Source organism: Dermacentor variabilis, chromosome 8 (assembly GCF_050947875.1).
Source record: "Dermacentor variabilis isolate Ectoservices chromosome 8, ASM5094787v1, whole genome shotgun sequence".
Taxonomy (NCBI): Eukaryota; Metazoa; Arthropoda; class Arachnida; order Ixodida; family Ixodidae; genus Dermacentor; species Dermacentor variabilis.
The window spans coordinates 10,037,202-10,057,240 of record NC_134575.1 but is presented as its reverse complement, the minus strand read 5'-3'; the positions used below and the strand labels follow the sequence as shown (position 1 = coordinate 10,057,240).

Here is a 20,039-nt window from a genome sequence, read left to right as displayed (position 1 = left end):
TTTTTGCATTCCGCCCCCATTGGAATGCGGCCGGGATCTAGCATGCGACTTCGAGTGTAGCAGAGCAGCTCTGTGTAATACCGCAGAATTGTTCAATCTGAATGCCGAGGGTCAATGCTAAGTATTCAGGCGCGAAGGAAGTGCGATAAGGGAATTTTTACATGTCGGTATAAACACCCCATTGATGTTTCACTTCTGCTTGTCTCGTAGCGGCATCAGAGTGATCGTCTGCTTCCGTCTGGAACGATGTGCACCGTCTACCTCGTTTCCAACCTTTACATTGAACGACTTGCGAAATGCTTCCGTCGTCTTTTCATACACCTTGTCGCGCGAGAAAAAGAATTGCAAATGTAGACGGCATACATGAAAAGCGGAACTTCTCCGAGATTCAGGCTGAGCGTCTGCGAGGAATGCGGCTTTCGTCCATATATATCTGTGCCGATTCTGAGAAACGGTATATGTAAAACGCCAGTCCTTTCGCTTTTTGGGCATGCGTTTGCTGAATTCGTTTGCGTGACGCCAACCTTTCCCGAAGCGAAGGGAGATCTGCATGCACTAGTACTTATGACACGAGTCGGTTCCTAACTGATCGTGCTGAGGCGGCCGCGTAGTACGTGGAATGGTCGTCTGGAATGCAATCTCGTGACCGCTGGATAAAATGCGTGTCGTCCGCGGGATATGCGCTCTCGCGGCATATTTTGAGATGCTGAACACGGCAGAATGAAGAGGCGCGTTTTTCATGTTTTCTTTTTTCCCCGGAACGGCTGTTTCACCGCCTGCGTGATAACGTGACTGGATGGAGACGGGCTCCACATACATAACGATGTTGTTGAGGCAGTCTTTTGAGCTAATGCATCGTGCGGCTTTTACTATCCGAATGGCATGCCTCGATAGGTGCCCGGTTTTGACTCCCGAGTCGTTTGCTGGCGCCGCAGCGCATATAGCGCCAGGGCCTAATTCGAGGCATTCGACGAGCCTTTGAGACATTCCAGAAGTGGGCACTACGGGGATTCCTTAAAGTCCAGTTAGAAGTATGAACTGTAGTTCGAACTTAAGTTGACCTACGAACTTAAGTGCATGTAGGCGCAGTAGTGGGACAGGGACGGGAAGGGTAAATGATTGAAGGTGATCCCACGTAAAGATGCTGACGAACTGCCGCAGCCTATCAAAGTCAAGGCATGGCACAATAGTGGCTGCCAGGCAATTGGCTTGGGAATGTCAAGATCCGATCCGACCGTTGGCGAGCGTCACTTGAATTTAATCCAGGTGGCATTAAGGATGGGAAAGGGGAAAACGTCTCATCCGCCCGACAGTAGCAGAAGCTACAAAGGAAGCCCATGCGGGCTTAGACGAAGGCCGAACGTTTCTCTTCCTATTTGGGATCGAGGCAGGTTTGCGTGTTTGCGTGTTTTCTGCTCAGGGTTAGCGACTTCGGGCGTGTTCATACTATTGTGCTGCTTCTATCCAGATACCAAGTCCTATAACGCTCTGTGCCGGTCAGCGCGCGGTCGAGTAGGGCAGGCTGTCCACATGAAAACTCCCCGATTTCAAAATGAAAAGAAGAAGAAAAGTCTATGGTAAGTTCATACCTGCAGTTTGTGGCATCAGTTTAATCAACTCAATAGGTATGGTGGTCTCCGTAGAAATTCACGTCGAAAATTTTGTTGCACAGCAATGGGTGACTTCGTTACCGCACACCCCATATCACAGATCGGGCTCTCTCTTTTGGTGTTGTCATTTTTGGTGTTTATTCAGCACTTCAAACAAAAGAGGTTAGAAAAATCAATAAAAGCTTTTCAAATTGCGATGCATGATGCCGCAAACCGCATGTATCATTTTTTAAAAATTATTATTGTTGCAATCGGAGAGGTTCCATGGGGACACCCTGTACTTTGGTAAATGTCCAGGCGACGACATGCTTGAGCTACTCACTGGAACAGTCGTCTACCGCGCTGGTGCTTAGGCTTAATCGCCGTGAGCTTAGAGAAGGCGGTGTATTGAGGCACCTGTAACGCCGTCACGACGCGGTTAAAGAAACGAAAGGGTAGGGGGTCCTTCCACCTGTGAGCACGTAAAATAGTTTAACGATTTACGTAAAGTGTGTATTGGCATGTCATTAATGGTACAATAAAGAAAATGAGTTAGGAAATTAGGTTTCTGGAATATTTCTAAAAAAAAAATCTAAATGTTACCGTGATATGAGGCAGACGGATGAAGACGCCGCCTTGAATTTCCCGAATTTCCCGCTCCAGCATGCCGTGACGTCACGGATTTTGACGTCTGCTCGGGCCTAGTTTATTTCTTTATCGGTAAAGGTGAACTACTTAGTGCCCTAAAGGAGTCGAACACATAACCTAGAAAATTTCGAGAGCTTTTACTGCTCCACAATGACTCAAATACGGGGGGTGCTATGAAATCTGTGACGTCATATTGACATGCCAGCGCAGCTGTTTAGGCGCGAAATTCAAAAAAGGTGGAAATCCATTTTCTCTTTTAGTAATCACCCTCTTTCCTTGAAATTCACGAAAATATAGGTTTGAAACAATATATGATCAGGCTACGTTGATCCAGTGTTTCTCTTGAGTGTCCAGCACCATGCTTTGCTGGGCTATATTTGGCGATGGCGCCTTACGCGACGGTGTATTGACATGATGGGAGCGCTAACCTCGCGCCAGTCGCCCTCGAGAAAGACAACAGTGAACGTCTTTGACTCTCTCAGGCTCTCCGCGTGCGTGCGCGAGCTCACTGCGGTTTTCCTCCCCCTCCCTCTCTATATATTATCCCTCTTTCCCCTCCCCCAGAGTAGGGTAGCCAACCAGGCGCACTTCTGGTTAACATCCCTGCCTTCTCTCTCTATTTCCTCCTCCTCCCTCTTGTCTTCGCGCCCTCCTTTTCTTACCTCACTTTTTTGCGTTGCTTTCAATCATGTCCTGAGTGTCCCTTTATGCTCGTGATTCGAGTTCGCTCTCTTTACTGTGTTCGTCACCCGTGCGGCGCGTTCAGTGTGTTTTTGCTGTACGGTATACAGTCGCGTCTTCGACAAGAGGGCTGTCACGTGCCCCGCATACGGCCTCTGGCGCACGGCGCTCTACAAACAACGCACGTACACATTGCGCAGTCTCTTGAGGGGCGGCCTGTCGCGTTGCCGGAGACAGTTTTTTTTTTTTCCTCGCGTGCTGTCAGATTGTTTTCGCTCCGAGCCACGAAGTGCTGCTGTTGACGACGACGCTGTCGCCGCTGTTGTTACATTGTGTCGTCCCTCCCGACTCGGGCACACTCACTCTCACGTCTCGCGCAGTCACGCTTGCAGCAGCGTTGAGTTTTCCTGCAGAGTAGCGGGAACGCTTGCTCTTTAGTGTCTCTAGAGTTACTACACATATGCTACCTTTGGGAGCACATACAATGACTTAAATAGTGCAAAAAAGGGGGTAAGGTGTGCAGACACGAACGCCGGCGTTCGTGTTGTCCAATTTCTTCTCTTGTATCCGTGTCTGCACGCCTTTCACCTTTTTTGCATTATGAATCCTTACCAACTAGCCCAGCTTTCTGTCGTTTTAAGACTTAGACAGTGTCTATACGAGAGCTGCGAGTGTTGCGCTTCAGTCAGCACGGCATAGAGGTTCCTACTGAAGTCACTAGAGGGAATTATCCCGGTTCAACTACCGGGATAAAATATAGCTGGTACTTCGATTTGTCTGACATTGGCGCTTTGTAGCTTCAGACATTCTTGTGGTATTATTTACTGCGTTTTATCTGACTTCATTGGCCTGAATTTCGAAGAAAAAATTTTTTTTTTCGTAAACGCAGGAGGCACTAAAGCTCTCCGTAAATGAGTAATCACTGTGAATTGTTGCGTTTATAGCGCAACACTTTGTTGAAAGTGACCAGGTTGTGACGGAACACGGCCGTTTGAACCCGAAAGGACGATCGATCAAAGTTCAGGCAAATAGACGTACTAACCGTCATTTTTGACTTGAAGCTCACAGCGCAAAATAAATAAAGGGCGATGACGAGAAGAGACCAACATGGTGCTTACAATCAATTTTTGTTTTGTGCCGACGTCAGCATATACTAAACGCAAAATGAGTAGAAAGAACGCGAGCAAACAGGACGTACGATAAACGTTAACAGAGCGAAATCACGTGCTGGATAAATGCATGATCTCATCGCGATGGCGAAGGCAGGCTGATTTTGTCGCTCGTAAAGGAATGACGAAGGCTTCGAAAATGCCCCCGTTCGCGTTGTTCAGGACATGTGCCTAAAACTGCGCCTTCCGAAAGCGTAGCTCTAGAGTTGCATTTCTTGCAGTGTTCAGCTAGATGGCTCCTGAGCGAACCTTTCAGAACTGAAGGCTTCGGTTAACTGTTCATTGGTAATGGACTTCAGTTGCATTCCCAAGGAGACAAATGTTCTGCTAAAGGAAATTCCAGAACGATCCTTTCCCACTGAACCAGTGAAAAATAAATAAATATTGTCAGAATACGTTACCAATCGTGAACGAATTTACTGTTCTTACTGGTCCTCCTTGGTCCCCCGCGTGCATGCATGGATGGCCACCCGTGTGCATCGACAATCTTGTGCTCGGCGTCATTCATTAACTGCCGCCCAACACTGAAATCTCCCCCGTGCCTTCCCGGCCCCGGTCTTTTTAAGATTTTCCTTCCGTACGATACGCGCACCATGCCCCGCTCCTGCGCTACAGGCCGCGCGCTCGTCCCAGACCTCATTCCGAAGGGCGATATGAAAACGCTCTGGTCAGACTGGCTCCCCCAGTGTTTTCGGCGCCGCCGCTTACTGTTCTCCTTTTATCCTAGAACAAAACGGCGGCGGCGGTGGTTTAAAAAAAAAAAGCAATAAAAACAGGGGCAACAACAAGAAAGGCGGTCGATGCCATCGACGGCGGAACTCGGGATTTGGCACGCGACGACGCGGCCTGCGACAATCGAGCGGGGACCAACCATGCGCATACGCTACCCGAGCGAGGTACACAGTAGTAGGCGCGATGGGGAGGGAGAAGGAATTAAACGGACGTCCTTCCGCGACCTCGGCCCCTTGATTCCCCTCGACCTCTCTTTTCTGAACCCCCCTCTCATCGCTATTTGAACTCGACAGGTTTTTTTGTCCGAAAAAAAGGAGGGAACGAGGCCAATAACCCGGCGTGCTGCGTTTGATATCGCACAGCCCAATTTCCATCGACGCCCCGCAGCTGTCCGCCGTAGCAGCTGAACTCGCTCTCATGGCGGATGCGGTGCTGCGCCCGTGTGTCTGTACGTGTGCGTGTGTGCGCGCGCCGCTATTTGCGTTGCCTTAATTCCCCGGCCTCTGTCCCTCTCCTCCTCTCCACCGCCGTAGCCGCGGGATTCATCCGCTTTGTTTCCGCGATTTCCGAAAGCTCGCCGCGTTTTTTTTATCGACAGCACGTTCGATTGAAGCGCAGGTTGGTGGCTTGTCTCGATCGGCCCCTGCTTGGCTTTGCCCTCCTTTCTGACGCCGGCGTGTGGTCACCATGACTTCGCGTTGAATCGTGTTGTTGGGAGAACAAGTAACGATCGTGGAAGTTGGAACATAAGCTTTAACTTGAACAGATTGATTCGATTTTATTGGTTCGATGATTAGTTCTATCTGCTTTTTTTTTTTCTTTGCTGTGATCTCACGAACTATTATATCTGTCCTAAGAAGACTGAGTAGTGGATCAGGCGCACCCGCCTCAGTGGCTTAGCGGCTATAGACGACCGCACGCCAAGTTTCATCCTAGACGCCAGCGCTCGTTTCTCCCCTGGCGGAACGATTTCATCTCCAACGGGTGTAGGCTTCCGCCGCCGCTTCCCTTCACGGTCGCGCGCGCGTTCAGTTCGCGCTGCGCGCGAAACGTCTCGTGTTCGCGACGGCGTCTCTTCGGATGACCGGAAATTATTATTGTGTTGGTAACTGTCACGACAGCAATTTAAATACGAAAGGGTTCATTCCACCAGTGAAATTCTGCCGATTCACAAGAAAATGGTACGAAAAATGCAGACGACAGACATGGATTACTGCGGTGCGCCGAGCGAAGTAAACAACTGGCAAACGAAGCGACCTCGTTCATTGATCACTCCTGAGTGTATGACGGTTTTTATATGTAACCCACATGAATTTAATAATTACTCGGTACATAATCCTTTTATTCATATAAAAACTAAGTTGTTCGACGAGCGCTTGTCCTGTCTTCTTTCTCGTGTTTCGTTTGTGTGTGCGCTGCCCAAGAATGAAAACCACTTCTGTTGTATGCGCTAGCAGTGGCCGAAGCTCACGCGTCCCGAGAAATTGAATATGTGCACGATGCATTGAACATGACCAGAGTTCGTTCCCGCTTCACCACTGCACCGATCGATCGAGTTACTGGACGATACGCGCCCGCGTCTTGGTCGCGTCGGCATTGGTGAAGCAGGAATGATTACTAATACTTTCAACTTCCGTCTCTTGAGCACTGTTAAAAAATGGCCAAGCTGTCTACATTGCTGTCTATATTCCATATTGTAGGGGACGTACTAGTTAAAGTTGTGTGCGCATGTCGTACTTGTGCTATGCAGCGATATATTTTGTTTATTTCCGCACAGTGTCGATGGAAGTCCGTTGTCGCCATCAGAGGCAACACAGATTTGTAGCAAACATATTGTGAGAAACTGCAAAAATGACTTTTTCCGGCGGCACATACGATGTCGTTTCCAATTACCTGCTCAGCGTCACTTACATGGTTAAGCAGACGCTGCCCTTTCGCCGCATTGCAGCCATAAAAATATACGTCAAGCGTACCCATCTTCTTAAAGGCAAATAGAAGCCTGTAAAGTCTGTTTCACACTTAAGGGAAAACTCGGAACGTATTGCATCGCGATGCGGCAAGGAATTGAGTCGTGCGGCGGCAGCAGCTCGAGCAGCCGCAGACGCTCGAGAGGCGGAGTCGTGATCTGCGTCGTCTGCTACGGCGGCGCGCGTTGGCCGCATTGTCGGGAAGCGTGCTACTGCCAGGGGCAGTGCACCGATTTCATCGGTACTGCGGGAACTGAGCTGATATTCTTTACTAAACGTTGTGCCTCGCCAAACTCTGAACCTTCATCGGCGATAAAGGAGTTCCACAAACTTCTTTTGACAGCATGCTTCGTTTGTTCTTTCGAATGGCCGGGGTACTGAGCGCGTGCACGTATTTCTTCACTGTGTGTGCTACCGTAATAAGCAGCGACAAGACGCACTAAGATGTGCGCGCAACGTGCTCAGTCTTTGTTTGACTCGAAAGGAAAACAAAGCACTCAACAATGATAACTGTGGGGGTCGAACACGATAAAACAAACGGATACGATTAAAGGAAAGGTTTAGGTTAAGACAATGAGCTGGAAGTGATTTTTCTCGACAGTCATTCGCGGCACCAGAGACCCTGCTCGCCGGCGGGGAATTGGACACGTCACGCTCGGAACTTCAGTTAGTATCTCGTCATGTCCCCAGCGGCAACGATGACAGCGCTCATCCTGGAAGGCAGTGAAGTGTAAAATGACTTGATCAGGGATGTGTTCATTCGCAGCACGTCTCAGTCGCTGACGATGGTGGATCGAACCCTATCCGCGGGCGACTGATAGAGGGGATGGTGCGGCAGCGATACTTTCAACGAGCCCCAGACATTTTAAATGATGTTGGCGCCCGGGGATCGAGGCGGCCACTCCAAGAGAGTGACTGCGCGCTGCTCTTCCAGCAGATCTTGCACAACACGAGCAGTGCGGATCGGCCACCTATCGCGTTAGAATATATAGTCGTCTTCCAGAAACGGGCCGTCAAGAATGCATGGAATCAGTACGTCATCTATGACTGCCCTGCAGCGATGAACTTACCTTCGAGGCGTATCAGTGGGCGTCGCACAACGCTTAGTAAAACATACTTGCTCATTTCACGCAGTAACGATGAGATCGGCGCCCTGCAACTGACAGTAGAACGCTTCCCGACAAATGCGGCCAGCGCGCGTCGCCGTAGCAGACGACGCCGTTCAAGATCCCGCCCCTCGAGCACCTGCGCGAGCTGCTGCCGCCGCCTGACTCAAGCGCTCGCCGCATCGCGATGCAATGCGCTCCGAGTTTTCCGCTAAATGTGAAACAGACTGTACTACACCCTTCGAATGAAATGTCCACGCGCGCACACGTAGGCACACACCGCGCGCCGCACGAAACGTGCCCAAACACGCGCAGTGCAGGAGGCAATCAAGGCGGTGCGAACGAGAGGTGGGAGAGGGGTACCACCCGCTAATAGAATTTTGCTTCGCATGCGGCGCTCTCAACGCCGGCGCAGCAGCGCCGCTCTCGGTGCCGTTCTTGTCCATGGTGCTGCGCCGCTAAGCACGAGGTCGCGGTATAAATCCCGGCCACGGCGGTCGTATTTACATGGTAGCGAAATGCTATAGCGCCCGTGTCCCTTGCATTGGGGGCACGTTAAAGATCCCCTGGTGGTCAAAATTAATCCTGAGACCCCCACTGCGGCGTGAGTCGTCATCAAATCGTGGTTTTGGCACGTGAAACCGCAAAATTCAGTTCGATTCAGTGGACCGTGCGCTGCGACAGCGCAGTTGCTGAATGAGTAGCCTGCTCGCCGCTGTTTTATCCTGTTCGCTTTTTAATCCGGCGTTTGAGACCGACATATTTATTTTGTTTCCTTTTAGATGGCGTGCGCACAACTTTCGCCACTGCGCCGGTGCACAATAATTTATGACGAATAGAAAAAAAGCTTGCTTAGTGCTTTGGCTTTTGAAACTGTCAGCGGGGTGACGTGAGACCGTTGCAGCGAGAGCTCCCTGGGTGACGCCGTGTAATATCCGCGTCGAACCGTAGCGAACGCGCGCTCGCACCTGTTTCGAAACACGCTAGCGAAGGTGCATTACCTGCCTTCAGCGTCAGCTTACGACAGTCCACAAAGCGCGTGTTCAGGCGATCGGCTGCACACGGTATGGAGCACGCTCACTTTGGCTTTCGCAGAGTAATCTGAAGAACGCAGTAGCCTGTAGGGTGAATTATCTGGGAACTGCTCGAACAGGTCGCCATGCCTCATTGACTTGTGAATAATAATAATAATAATAATAATAATAATAATAATAATAATAATAATAATAATAATAAATTTTATTTCCTATGGCAGAAGCAAAGCCTAACCACTCAAAGAAGTTCAAGAATAAAATGCAGTGCGCGTTCCAGGAAACACAAGTTCAATAGCCTACACCGTATTTGCTTTTTCTTTGTGTGTGGGCGTGTGTGTGTGTGTATGAGAGAGAGAGAAGGAGATACATGGCGCACCGGCGATCTTCGAGATGTACCAACCCTACCATTTATTGGCGGCCTTTCCGTCGGAGTTTCACACGTAATTAGGCAACTAACCAAGGCTAGAGCCCGCGACGTGCCCGCCGTGGTGGAGTATAGTGGATTTGGCGTTGCGCTGCTGTAGCCCGAGGGCGCGGGTTCAAATCCCCGCCGCTGCGGCCGCATGTCGATGGGGGCTAAATGCAACAACGCTCGTACACCGTGCATTGGGTGCACTTTAAAGGAGACCAGGTGATCAAAATAATTCAGGAGTTCCACGCTACGGCGTTCAGCTTACTCATGTCGTGGTTCTCGCACGTAAAACCCCACAACTTATTTTTTTTCTAAGCCCGTGAAGTATACCGCTCGGGCCGTCAAACCACAAATCAACTTGCACAGTTTGCAGCCGGTGTTGTGGGGTGGGCCTTGTATGCAGGTGCTTTAAATGCATCCCGCCTGTTATCATCCTCGCGTATACGCTAGTATGCTTCAGCTGTCGCGTGTTGAAGAGTAACTAAGGGAAGAGTTAACTAACCGGAAACGAAACTACGGCGCTCCCGGTTATTCAAGCGGCACAGTCAACGACGCCTCAAACGGCGCGCAATTGACGTCATAAAGGAACGTCGCATGCAGCAGCTGCTGCGCTTTGAAGTGCGCTCGTATGCGCCTCGTATTCCGTCGTGGCGTGGCGCGGTTCAAGATGCTGCTCGGGCCCGCCGACTGGACCAGCAGTGTTCTTTTCGCGCTACTCTTACCCGCTTGTGGTCCGTGCCCTGTATCAGTTGAGCTGCAACCACTCGGGCCTTGTTGTAGACGGCCAGCGACCGCACGTTTTACGAGCGTCTGGCCCCCTACCGTCGGTTTCCGGTTTCGTCTTGTTCTCAGCGCGCGATTGACGTGGTCCGACGTCTCTTGGACGTACCTGCGCTTCATTGATTGGATTTAGGAGGACGCCGTATACGTGTACTGTGCGCTGGGTTTTAAACCTAATAGCTTTATTTGTATCTTTCGCCCGTTCTCGTGGTTGGTGAACGAATCTGGTTGTAAGTAAAGCGGCCCACGGGTGTGCTGCTTAACTACTCTATTCTCTACGGAATTTCGCAATGAAACAACGAACGTAACCTAAGTATCCTCACCGTAGAAAACATACGATACCAATCGCATCATTCCTTTAACGAAGCGAACAGCTTTCTTGAAGCGTCCGGCTATTTGCTTACGTCGATAGGCGTTGTCCGTGGCACCTGCAATTTTGTTTTTTTTCGAGTGCCGTACGTGTAGCGCTCCCTGCTGGCACACCTGGTATGTTTGTACGCTCTTTGTGGGGAGAGAGAGAAGGAAGGAGAGAAAGGCAGGGACGTTACAACCAGACTTCGTCCAGTTTGCTACCCTACACGTGGGGAGGGGGATGGGAGGGCGTCACAGATTCAGTGTGGCCAGTCCGAGGACTTCGCTCGTAGCATGGGTCAGGTGTAACGGCAAGGACACTTTAATGATATTCAAAGTGTTTAATTAACGCTGCAGTGCCAACATATGCGCTATGAAGGGACGCCGTAGTCTGAGGGTTCTGGATTAATGTTGACCACTCCAGCCAAAGTTCGTTGCACTGGCGCTTTGCATTCCGTCCCCATCGAAAAGCTGCCGGGAATTGAACTCTGCCTATGTGCAGCGAGTATACGCCTGCGCAGGCTCTAATGTTAGAGCGGGTCATTCTAGAACGCTCGTTTATGGAGATGCTCTCGATTTAGAGGTGGTCAAGATTCATTCGGCACCTTTAACTGTGGCGTCTTTCACAGTCCGTGTGCGGCTTTGGGGCGTCAAAACAGATCAACCAATAAGTGAATGGATCGATATTGCACACGATACGGCCGATTTATCCACAGCTTTCGTAATATTTTATTAGGGAAAATTAAAAGTAAAAACAATTGAATACCTCATGCTCCTTATAGGAACCGATGAACTCGTCACAGTCGCTCAACTCCAATTGTCTAAAAAATGAACAGTCATAAAAAACACTATTTTTTTCTGCGATCTATCGAAAAGTAGAATTCTTTACCATACGATGGTCTTGAAGTTGATGACTTTGTAGCTGCACTGGACTTCCACTCTTATTAACCTGGAAGAAAGGGGGTTAAACGAGGGGCCCGATTTGTATTAATCATATCATAAGAAGCCATCAAACACTGATACCAAGGACAACTTTGTCCTTGGTGTCAGTGTTTGTTGGCTTCTTATATGATAATCTTATTAACCTGTGTCACATGATTTGACATGTTGCTATTAGATTTCTCTATTCAACGTACTTGTAATCTTCTTATGTAATGTAATGCCTCCTACTTTGGCCAATTCCTGGCCTGCAGTATTTTGAAAATGAATAAATAAACAAACAAATATGCGGTACGACCGCCTGTGCCGTCCGGTACTTTCGAGGCACCTTGGTTAAAGAAGAAACGGAAGTTTACTAAGTTCTTTCCCGCCATAATTTTGTCCATGCGCCATATCCCTTTGGTGGCAGCGGTCACCCGAACACAGTGACCTTATTTTTTATCCTTTTCTTTTTCCTTTTTCGCCTCCAGGTAAAAGTCACAGCGTCGCACCCTCTCTTCCACATCGCCACATGGGGCCGCTTGAATGCGAAGAGACCGGTTCCATTGTTGCCGCAATGAGCGGCTACTGGCCCCTTGTGGCTACTGCGCCTGCGGCCCTATACGGGTGGCTTAATAACACTCCCACCTATTATCCGAAGAGTTGTCGGGTGTCATGCGTAATGACACATGCAACAACGTTATGCAATTGCTTTCCGAGCGGCACGCTCTGGCGTGGCCGTGGCGCTAGTTCTACGACGGCGTTACACGCACCTTCATCCGTCTTTCTTTGCTTCCGTTTAGTGCTCGAGCCTATTGTCCGCGTCCAGATCGCTGTAGAGTTTAGTCTCGACATCTCCGGCGCCCCCTCGCTTCACCCCCCGTTCACCCCCCGACAATTTTCTCGCACCTGCGCTTCTTAATGACAGCGGAGTTCAAATGTCCACGTGTTGCTATGTTGACTCTTCCCACTACCCCTGCCCTTGCCCTTCCCCACGTTGCTTCAAAATACTCTTCGTTGCCGTTAAACTGCGACAGAAGAATGGCGTGCGAAAAAGCACAGGCTTGACCTGTGCGCGCTGTCTCGGTCGTCTGCCGCTCTGTTCAGCCGCAGTGATTCGGAACCCAATTCGTCCTCACACTGTCGGCTCTTCTGCAAGGTATTCAGTGTGCTCGTGCTCAGCATCGCCTTTGCGCCGTTCTCGCACGCAGCGCGACCGTAGCCCGCGTGGTGGTGTGCCGCCTCTTCGGTGGCGTGGCCGCTTGGGGGCAGCGCGAGCAACACCGTGGTGAGCCATGGAGGCTGCGCTGAACGGCTTGCCGGCGGCCGCCAACGGGCCCGGCGTCGTCGGCCAGGGCTCGGCGGCCAAGGCGTACGACTACCTGCTCAAGTTCCTGCTGGTCGGCGACAGCGACGTCGGCAAGGGCGAGATCCTCGGCGGACTCGAGGATGGCGCCCTCGAGTCGCCCTTCAGGTGAGCCTTCCTCCTCACGTGACCCGATTGGCTGGCCACTCTGGGCCAGTTGGCGACAGAGAGAGGGTCGACCTGCTCTAGCCTGCTACTCTGCATTGGGGAAGAGGGAAGCGGAGCGAAATGATAATCATGAATGGTGGTGCAAATGCGGTAGTGTGTCTGTTCAGTTAATGGCAAAAGCTGATGGTCTGCCGGATCTGAAAAAACATTGAATTGTGTATCAGTTCATAACCATGCCCAGTAAACCAGTGCAACACTGTGTTGTTCGTGCATACAATTACAGGATAGAAATCAGAATACCAGGCTGTGTTCTGAGGCTGCAGAGATATTCAACTTTTTCAAACATACAGCTGTCAGTCAACATATGCAGTTGACTGGGCATTGCACAACAGAGCTACTAAAGCCACTCATCCAGTGCCGTGGCAGGGACTCAAATGATGCTTTATTATGCTAGTTTGTAATACTGCCAAATTAAGAATAGCGCTCGGAAATATGACAGGCAAGGATTAAAGGGACACTAAAGGTTAATAGTAAGTCAACGTGGCCTGTTGAAATACTATCCCGGAAGCCTCGAAACGCTTGTTTCGTGCGAAGAAGAGACTTATTTTAAGAGAAAATGCGTTCTGAAGCGTCCGCGTACCTCTAGCGCAGTTCAAATCACCCGCCCTCCAATCGAGGAGTATTGACGTCATGGTCTCATAGTGACGTTGCACCGTCGGTGAGTAAAACGACTCCCGCAGACGGCGCTACGGCTTTTCTGCACAAAACGCAAACGCGCGGCCAGAAACAGAGCCAAAACAGAGCCGACAGTAGTGCGAAAGCGGAACTGTGGTGGCTAGCGGAAGGGAAAGCGCACGACGATAAGCTGGTTCTCTATTTTATGACGCCAACTGCATGCTTGTGTGCATGTCTGTGATTTTCCTTGTATTTGCAGATTTTTTGGTGAATAAAGATAGATCAAGTTGGCGCTTGTCCTCCTCTCGTGATTGTTTTAGTAGGTGCTATTCCTTCCTAATTCAAGTATGCACCATCTAGCCCGAGTGAATGTTGTCCTGAACCATCCTTGTTAGTTGCCTGCAGTTTTTGTCGCACTATGAACCACCAACTAGCTCATATGCAAACCATTCACAGCAGCTCTTACGAAAGTCTTTAAACTACTGTAGCTAAATGTGTAGTACCTCTGTTCTGTATGTAACGAGGCACATTACATGTTCTGTGTTAACAGAAAACTTCACTAGAAAAACTTGGACAGGCCATTTCATTAGTTTCACGATTGAATTTTTCAGCTACCTTTGTGAAAATGCACCACCATGCTGACGCGAAATGTGTTTACTGCAACTCTAAGTTAATCTAGGTTGGCTAATGTTGCGGTCTGGTGTGTTGCTTGCAGCGCCCCTGGTGGCTTTGCATCATACCGGACAACAACGGTTCTGCTGGATGGCAAACGGGTGCGGCTGCACTTGTGGGACACGTCTGGTCAGGGCCGGTTCTCGACAATTATCCGCTCATACTCGCGGGGCGCCCAGGGGATCCTCCTGGTGTACGACATCACGAACCGGTGGTCCTTTGACGGCCTGGGGCGCTGGCTCCAGGAGGTGGAGCGGCATGCACCCGGCGTCTCTAAGGTGAGGGCTGTGTCCAGCAACGAAAGCTTCACAGAGATTCATATTATTGCAATATAACAGGCACTTACGAGACATGGCGCGAAGGAAGATGAAAATGGGCATCTGTGCTTGAACACAAGCTGGTTACCATCTTGGTCTCTGGCTGTGGTGCTCTTGTAAATACAGTTTAAATAGTCCCCTTTTTTATGTTTCTTTCCACGCGTAACATTTTGATGAAGCTTTGCAATCGTCACGAAGTTCCGCAGTGGTCGCTACATTGAGCTTCCTACCGTGCTTCCCAGAGATGAGAGCCCATCATTGTCGGCTGTGACTCGTCAGACTACTCCGGTCATGACGCTTGCCCGCACTCATGACCCAGGTCTGTTTTCTTGCTTGGACAGCACTGCCCCAGATGAAACTTTGAGCTCCGTTTTCTCAGCTTTCATTTTTTATGCAGTTGCTTTCAGTCATCCCAGTGCCATTTCACAATGAATGAAGACAAAATCATTCTGTCTATTGTACTTAGATCCCGAAACACTGAGTGCAATAAAGCTGTCCATATTTATCTGCACCCCTTAAAAAAATTTATGATAGGCTTTTTGCAAAAGTCGTTAGCAAGACAATATGCATAGGAAAGTTAAAAAATAAACCAATAGCTTTATTGCACAGTATGGGCCTTTGTGAACATGCCAATGGGAAAATCTTGGTGAACTTATGTGTAAATAATTCATTTGGATATGAGCGTTAGAGGCTGTCAAGTGTTGTAACTCAAGAACTATAACTGATAGCACAAAACTGATTTCAGTTATGATGTCAGCATAACCAATCACACCTGCATACCAAATTTCATTAATTTGTTCGCACAAATAAAAAGAACGTTTTCAGACACGTCCCCCCTTAACTGATTACACGAATGTGTCATACAAACTGTGCCAAAGCCTGAGGTATGTGCTCTGAAAAGTAATAGTATTCCTGCTGCACAAGATGCTGCAGGCAGCTGCTAGCTGTGTCTTGCGTGCCCATTCATTTACCACATGCCACATCTTTCAACCATCGCCAGGTCTTGCTGGGCAACCGGCTGCACCTTGCCTTCAACCGTGAGGTGGGCCGCCAGGAGGCTGCGGAGTATGCGCACAAACATGGCATGGCTTTCTTTGAGGTATGTGCTTCAACAGCTAGCTCTCTGCAGGCTTGAAAATGGCCAGTAACAACACACAATTGCTTTACTACTAGTGGCTTCGAGTCCTCTACACAAGTTTTTGTATTGTAATGACCAGTGCATAACACCGTGACAGCCACTGGGCAACAGAGACGAGTGTTAATCAGTGGTTGACTCTCCGTGTACTTCTTTGTGTTGCACACATCATCATGATACAGAAACAACTAGTCCAACGCTATACATTTGAAATCTGCTGCTTATGTGTGTTCCTGTCGAACAGGACTCAGCAACATTAACTGCAGTCGAACCCACTTATAAGGATACCGGTTTTAACAATATATAGATTATAACAATGAGAAGCTGCTGCACCGTCAACTCTTGTATGTTTTTCATGGTGAAATAACCTGCTTACTACAATGCCCCAATACCCCATTATCCATTATAACAATTAAGTCTGGCTGCTGGGTGTCTGTGCCAAACGTAGTGAAATGCGAAATCCTTCAAGAGAAAAAATGAAAACAAGAAATTCGAGGCGCTGAACGATGGCCCGTTGCCCCAACAACCGCTGTGCGCTCATTTTCCAGCCATCTCCGCACGCCTCTCGCATCGCTTTTCCACCCCTCGGAACACGAATGGGTGCAGCCCATTCGTGTTCCTATTCACATGCATTTTTCACTTCAGACCACCTCCAAATGGAATCAGCTGCCAGAAGCAGCTACTGCTATTACGAATGCATCACACTATAAGTGTTTTCTTGAATAACATGCTTAACATTGCCTAATTAATTGTACTCAATTTATTCTTCTGTTTAGCCTGTCTTTTTATTTTTAGATCTTGAAATTACTCTGCTTTTTCTTTTCTTAGTTGCAACTGTAAATTTTTTTATGAATTTGTCGATTGTTCCTGCTCCTTATTGTTATTGTATCAACTTTATTTTTATTTTTATTTTTTTAATTTTGGTCTGTAGTATGCCCCTCCCCTGTGAGTAATCGACCCACGTAAACAAACTCCTTCACAGACTTCAGAGGCTGACTGGCAATCCTGAACTTTTGTTCCCTTGCCCAGCTATTGATCATTATCTTTGTCTTCTTCATATTAGTCTTCAGCCCCACTCTTGTACAATCTCTGTTAAGGTCCTCAATCATTCGTTGTATCTTATCCCCAGTGTTGCTGAACAGGACAATGTCGTTGGCAAACTGAAGGTTACTGAGATATTTGCCGTCGATCCTTGCTCCTAAGCCTTCCCAGTTTAATGGCTGGAATACTTCTTCCAAGCATGCAGTGAATAGCATTGGAGAGACTGTGTCTCCTTGTCTGACCCCTTTCTTTATATGAGGGTTGTTTATGTCAATCCAGGACTTTTTTTAAAAACAAATAGAAGAACAAATTTCAAAGTGTGGGAAAGGGATTTATTTTTCCACATAACCTCCAGCTACAGTTATACACTTATTTCAGCATTTAACTAACGCCTGGAATGCTTTGGCATAGAAAAATTTCTTATTACCAAGGAACCATTGTAGGACGCTATTCTTCACTTCATCATCAGGGTTGAAATGTTTTCCTCCGAGGAATTCCTTCATGGGCCCAAACAGGTGGAAATCACTTGGTGCTAAGTCAGGACTGTAGGGGGGGGTGGGGGGTAATATCTCCCAGCGAAGTTCACGGATTGTTTGGAATGTGCGTTGAGTGGTGTGCGGTGGTGCATTGTCTTACAAAAGGACCACATCCTTTGTGATCAAAGTTTCTTCCGTAAACTCTTGTGCACATCACGCAGGACATGGCAGTAATGCTCACTGTTGATAGTGACACCATGGGGTAAAAAATCAACCTGAATAATTCCCTGTTTATCCCAGAATACACTTGCCATCACTTTGCCAGCAGACGCAACTGTTCCAAATTTCTTGGGAGGTAGTGATTCCATATGCTTCCACTGCATCGATGCTCTTTTGGATTCTGGGGTGAAATGGTGAACCCATGTTTCGTCACATGTCATGATGAGATTCAGAAAACCCTGGCTTTCCCTTTCATAGCGTTCCTTCATTTCTCTACAGATTTCAACTCTTGTGTGTCTGTCAGAAGCAGACAGCTGCTTTGGGACCCAGCGTGCACTCACTTTTTGGAACAACAAATGATCATGAATTATTGTGTTCATTGTTCCTAACGACAGATTACACACCCTTGCAATTTCACAATAAGTTATGCGATGATTGTCCACGATCAGCTGCTCCATGCACTGAATGTTCTCAGGAATGACTGCCGTTGGCTATGATCCACCACGACCGGGATCGTCAGTAATAGAAATACGGCCATCTTTGAAGCGCTTACATCATTCAAATGTCTTACTGCGGCTGAGTGTCTCATCACCGTACTGAGCCTGAAGTCTTCTGTAAATCTCAGCAGGTTTTATGCACTCCTTCACTAAAAACTTCACAACATGCTGTTCCACATAGACGCTCACACTGCTGTCCACCATCTTGAATAAGTCTATTCAGAAGCGCGGGAAATGAGTGCCGTCTACCAGTAACAGGACATACGTGCAAGTTTCTACTGGTTACAAAACCTCCAGCCTAGGCGTCCATTTAAACCTGGAAAGAAAAAAAAATGTCCCGTATTGAATTGAACAACCCTCATAGGTATCTTCCTACTTGTGGAGAATTAAGGTAGCTGTGGAATCTCTGTAGACCCTTCCCAAGATATTTACGTAAGCGTCCTGTACTTCTTGGTTACATAATGCTTCTATCACTGCTGGTATTTCTGCTGAATCAAATGCCTTTTCGTAATCTATGAAAGCCATATAGAGAGGCTGACCGTACTCTGTGGGTTTCTCAATAACCTGATTGATGACATGGATGTGATCTTTTGTAGAGTATCCCGTCCTGAAACCTGCCTGTTCACTTAGTTGACTAAAGTCCAGTGTTGCTCCTATGCTATCGGAAATTATTCTGGTGAATATTTTATATAATATTGGAACTAAGATAATGGGCCTATAATTTTTCAATTCTGTAGATTAGTGTAATGTTGGCATTCTTCCAGTTCTCTGGGACCCTTGAAGTCGATAGGCAGTTCGTATAAAGTGCCACTAGTTTTTCAAGCATTATGTCCTCATCATCTTTGAGTAAATCGAATGGTAGTCTATCTTCTCCTGCTGCTTTTCCTCGTTCATGTCTTGCAAGGCCATTCTAACTTCATCGCTAGTTTTAGAAGGAGCTTCTGTAGCCTATTCTTTACCACTTTGAATGGAGGTGTCGTGGCAGCTTTGGGTACTGTAGAGGTCAGTGTAGAATTCTCCCGCTGCTTTTACTATATCTTCGAGATTGCTGATGATATTACCCTGTCTATCTTTCAGTGCATACATCTTGGTTTGTCTGGTGCCTAGTTTCCTGCTGTTTTTGGGCTGCATCCGTTTTCTACTGCTTTCTCAGTCTTTCTGACCTTGATTATGAAAAGAAAATTTACCGAAGAATAAAAATTGGTTGGAGCGCATTTGGCAGGCATTGTCAGATCCTGACTGGAAACTTACCATTATCATTAAAAAGAAATGTGTACAATCAGTGCATTCTACCGGTGCTGGAATATGGGGCAGAAACTTGGAGACTAGACTGACAAAGAAGCTCAAAAACAAGTTAAGGACCGCGCAAAGAGTGATGGAATAAAAAATGTTAGGCATAATGTTAACAGAGAGGAAGAGAGCAATGGTGGATCAGAGAGCAAGCAGGGATAAGCGATATTCTAATTGACATTAAGAGAAAGAAAGGGAGCTGGCAGGTCATGTAATGCATAGGTTAGATAACCGGTGGACCATTAGGGTTACAGAATGGGTGCCAAGAGAAGAGAAGTGCAGTCGAGGACCGCAGTAGACTAGGTGGGGTGATGAAATTAAGAAATTCGCAGGCATTTGTTGGAATTGGTTGGCACAGGATGGGTAATTGCAGATTGGAGAGAGAGGCCTTCGTCCTGCAGTGGACATAAAATGGACTGATGGTGATGATGCCCCTCTCCTCTGTAATGTGCAAACCCTGAGAGTAAAATAAATCAATAAATAAGCCCTATGCCGCGCCACCCTTCCAAACATGAAAGGACCGCGTCAACTGCACTGCTCCCAGATTACTCCTTGGCTCTTCACTCAGGGCATTTCTGTAAACAGCTTAATCGCTTGTGTTCATCTTTGTTGGTTGCATCGAAATCGTTCCTGGCTGTTGTGTTATCATCGCCGCTTGAGCGATAGCGGCGGCGCGACTATCGCGACAGCTTGCTATATTAGCCCAGTCATGCGGCCACCGGGCCGCATTCCACTACAAGCCATCATGGAATAAACCACGTTTGGTTCTGCTTACGCCTCTTCCTTCGGCTGTGGTTTTCACCCCGTGCAAACACTACACTGGCCACACGGTTTGTCAGCCTCGTTTGACTCACTG

At 48.2% G+C, this 20,039-nt stretch overlaps 1 protein-coding gene across 2 annotated transcripts in view; it reads left to right on the top strand.

Moving 5' to 3' along the window:
- LOC142589607 (ras-related protein Rab-40B-like) overlaps window positions 1-20,039 on the top strand; it is a 46,645-nt gene that overhangs the window by 14,297 nt on the left and 12,309 nt on the right. The window contains exons 1-4 of one of the 2 annotated variants that reach the window (XM_075701108.1): window positions 10,053-10,069; window positions 12,599-12,861; window positions 14,252-14,486; window positions 15,526-15,624. In XM_075701108.1, the coding sequence (XP_075557223.1) occupies window positions 12,683-12,861; window positions 14,252-14,486; window positions 15,526-15,624 (513 nt within the window). In that variant the 5' untranslated portion in view covers window positions 10,053-10,069; window positions 12,599-12,682. Of the gene's footprint in view, window positions 1-10,052; window positions 10,070-12,598; window positions 12,862-14,251; window positions 14,487-15,525; window positions 15,625-20,039 lie in introns of those variants that run through there. The other variant, XM_075701107.1, reaches the window with a different exon arrangement.